Source organism: Trypanosoma equiperdum (genome assembly GCF_001457755.1).
Source record: "Trypanosoma equiperdum strain OVI genome assembly, contig: ctg_1578, whole genome shotgun sequence".
In the NCBI taxonomy this organism is placed as follows: domain Eukaryota; phylum Euglenozoa; class Kinetoplastea; order Trypanosomatida; family Trypanosomatidae; genus Trypanosoma; species Trypanosoma equiperdum.
The window spans coordinates 15,131-18,074 of record NW_027123591.1 but is presented as its reverse complement, the minus strand read 5'-3'; the positions used below and the strand labels follow the sequence as shown (position 1 = coordinate 18,074).

Sequence of the window (2,944 nt, the reverse complement as noted above, 5' to 3'; positions counted from 1 at the left end):
TATTATTATTATTATTATTATTATTATTACAAGATAAACAAAATGAACCAATTCATAGTAGCACTAATTTTGTACTCTCTGTTATCCTTCTACTTTACATCAACACGTCACTTTCATACATAATATACCAAGTTTTTACATTTTTTAATCCTTAAATTTCATTATATTTCTTTTTCTTTACAAACAATGTTAAAATATATCAAATGTTAAAAATTCTCTCGAAAAAGCAAGTTTTCATAAAATTAAAAAAAACACTTATAATAATCAAAATACAAGCAACTCACAAAACCAGAAACAATCAGAGCCAATTTCTTATTGACGAGAAAACTACCATTTCATAACTTTTCCGTATCCTTGTCATCCTCATTATCTTTGCCTTATCTAAATGCACGGCTTTGCTTGTCGCCTGTTTTTCTAGCGACGCAAACCTTCTTGTTGGTTCCGTGTTTTGACACACAGTTGAAGCTGTTCCCTCTGTAAACGTATCTCCTTTTCCCTCTGTGTTTGTCTGCTCTTTAACGTTGCTTTCATCTACTACGCACTTTCCATCTGTTTCTCTCTTTCCTTTCCATTTGCAGCCCTTTTGGACAAATTTTTCGTTATTTTTGTGTTGTTTGCAGTCGTTGTTAGATGATTTTGGGGATACTGTCACACTGTTTTGGGTTAGTACTATTCCCAGTGAGTGCTCCACCGCTGCATAAGCAGTCGTATTCAGGTGCTCCGCCTTGGCCAGGACCTTTTTGTCGTCGTGGTTTGCTGTGTCTAGACTTTTGAGCGCTGTTTCTGCCTTGGCGGCTTCGTCTATCCAGGCTATATTGGCTTTCTTTGTTGCACCGTCTTTATGGCTTACGCACATGCCCCCGGCCGCTGAGGACTGGCCGCAGCAGCCGCCATTTGCATTGCCTTCGAGGTTTCCTAGAACGAAAAACTTGTCTGCGCCGCTTCCTTTTGGCTTACTGATCATTGAGAGTAGGCTTTGAATTGATCCTGTTATCGCGTCGGTTGAGGCCGCTGCAGGCTTTGAGAAGTTAGCGCATTGCGTTGTGAGGTGCTCGAATATCGCTTTGCCGGTTGTGGCACTGGTCCATTGTACATCTGGCGTCGGAGTGCATGCTTCGCAGCACGTTTTGGGTTTGGCTCAGACTTCGCCTGATTTTGCACAGACACATAGAAAGTCATTTCCGAGAGATGTGCCCGACAGCGTCCCCTTGTTGCCGCTCGCTGCGCCGCATTCGGCGTTTTGGTCGACGGCGTGCCCTACTCCAGCCTCCGCTGTGGCCGCAGGGCCTCCGTAAATGGCCTGCTCGGCTGCTGTTGTGAACGCCGATTTTTTGGTTTGTGGGCCGGTTATCGCTGAGTTCGTGCTATATTAGAATGCCCGTTCCGCTAAAGCTTTAAGGTGTTTTTTGTGCGCTCCAGAATGTTCGCTGCGTTTTTGAGCTCTCTTTCCTTTTGGTTTTTTGCCAGCTGTTGCCTAGATGCCAGCCATAAGTCATAGTACTTGCCCCAGCTCGCTACAGCATCGGGCGGGTCCTTTGGTCTGTTTGGGTGGTTTTTTTTGGTCTGACTCCCTTCAGGGTCGAACAGGTTTCTAAAGTTCTCCGGGGATGCGGACATATTCAGAGCTCCAACGTCAGCCACTAGTGCTTTCAGTTCCGTAGTTACTTCGGCTGCCTCTGGTGGCGCCGTCAGAGCGTTGTAGAAGCCACAAAGGGTGCTGAACGCTGCCGCATTCGTGCTTTCGCCCGTTGTTGCCGTCTCGCCGATGTCGGTACTCTTTAAGATTGCTACAGTTAGTACAATTACCCACTGTAATGCATTCATTTCTTTGGTGTATTTAGTTTTTTAAAAGCTACTATCGCTGTGAGGGTAAGAATAGAATTTAAAGTATTGTTACTTTCTGACATCAGTACCGTTCCAAAGTTGTGTTGACAACTTTACATTTGTTTTCTTGCTTCCCAAGCAGGTTTAGACCCTTACACCTTCTTGTCTTTTACATACCACTTTCTTTAAACATCCAACCACAAATTTTACCAAATTCAAAATCCCATTTCTTTCCATCTGTTGCTGAAGCTTGTGTTTTCCCATAATATCTTGTACGGAACTTCCTTGTATCCAGCATTTTGTACCAAATAGGATTTTTTCCAATCAACTTTGCTTTCTCTTTCCATGCAATTGGTAGACCTTGAAAATGAATGAATAGAGCATCTCCAACTTCTACACCATGCGGAATACAAATGAATCTCTCTTTATAATCCAATTATCCCATTAATCAACAAAACATTTTCACCCACAACTTCTTCCTGAATTGCTCTCCAAATTAATAAGGGTTTATAAATACTTTGCTCTCACCACCATTCATCCCTTTGAATAACTCTTCAAAGGCAAATTCAAATTTCTCAAAAATCCATACCATTGCTATTAAACCTCCACCAGTAAGATAGGGTTTTACACTTGGAGGTGATTTCAGTAAATGAGGTAACTTCTTGTTCTCTTCTTTCCTGTGCGCAACATTAAAAAAACAATAATTTCTTTGTACATGCTCTTTGTAATCTGAGTGCAAAATAAAGTCCAACTGAGGTACATAGCAGTCGGATGTTGCCATGAATAGAATTGTGGAAATCTTTTCTCTTTTAATATATCTTCTTAACTAAACTTATCTTCCATCCCTGCAGTATTTTGTATAAAATACTTTACTGCATTCCCATACATTCTCCTGATCATAAACAATGACATCAGATCTATCCAAATGAATTACAATATCCTCATCACTCGCATTCTGCTTCTCTAAAAATTCCATAACCCATCTAGGCCTTTTAACATGGCTATATAAACCTCCTATCGAAGTTTTAATAATTTCAACATTGCTTAGTTTCGCACTCAATATTTTTCTATATAATCCTTGAGTTATTGTCGTTGGAACTACAACTACAATAATTCTGGA

General features: G+C 40.9%; 1 protein-coding gene and 2 pseudogenes across 3 annotated transcripts; all 3 read right to left on the bottom strand.

The window, feature by feature from the left end:
* Positions 1-298: 298 nt before the first annotated feature.
* On the bottom strand, positions 299-1,138 carry TEOVI_000706700:pseudogene (annotated as a pseudogene). The gene has a single exon. A coding segment is annotated over exon 1 (840 nt).
* Positions 1,139-1,386: 248 nt separating this feature from the next.
* Positions 1,387-1,824, bottom strand: TEOVI_000706600 (Trypanosomal VSG domain containing protein, putative; the record flags this gene model as incomplete). Its single annotated transcript, XM_067222183.1, has 1 exon — positions 1,387-1,824. The coding sequence occupies one exon, from the start codon at positions 1,822-1,824 to the stop codon at positions 1,387-1,389; it is 438 nt and encodes a 145-aa protein (XP_067078284.1).
* Positions 1,825-1,981: 157 nt separating this feature from the next.
* TEOVI_000706500:pseudogene lies at positions 1,982-2,685 on the bottom strand (annotated as a pseudogene). The gene is given in 4 exon segments: positions 1,982-2,257; positions 2,259-2,360; positions 2,363-2,620; positions 2,623-2,685. Coding segments are annotated over 4 exon segments (699 nt in total).
* Between the last annotated feature and the right edge of the window lie 259 nt (positions 2,686-2,944).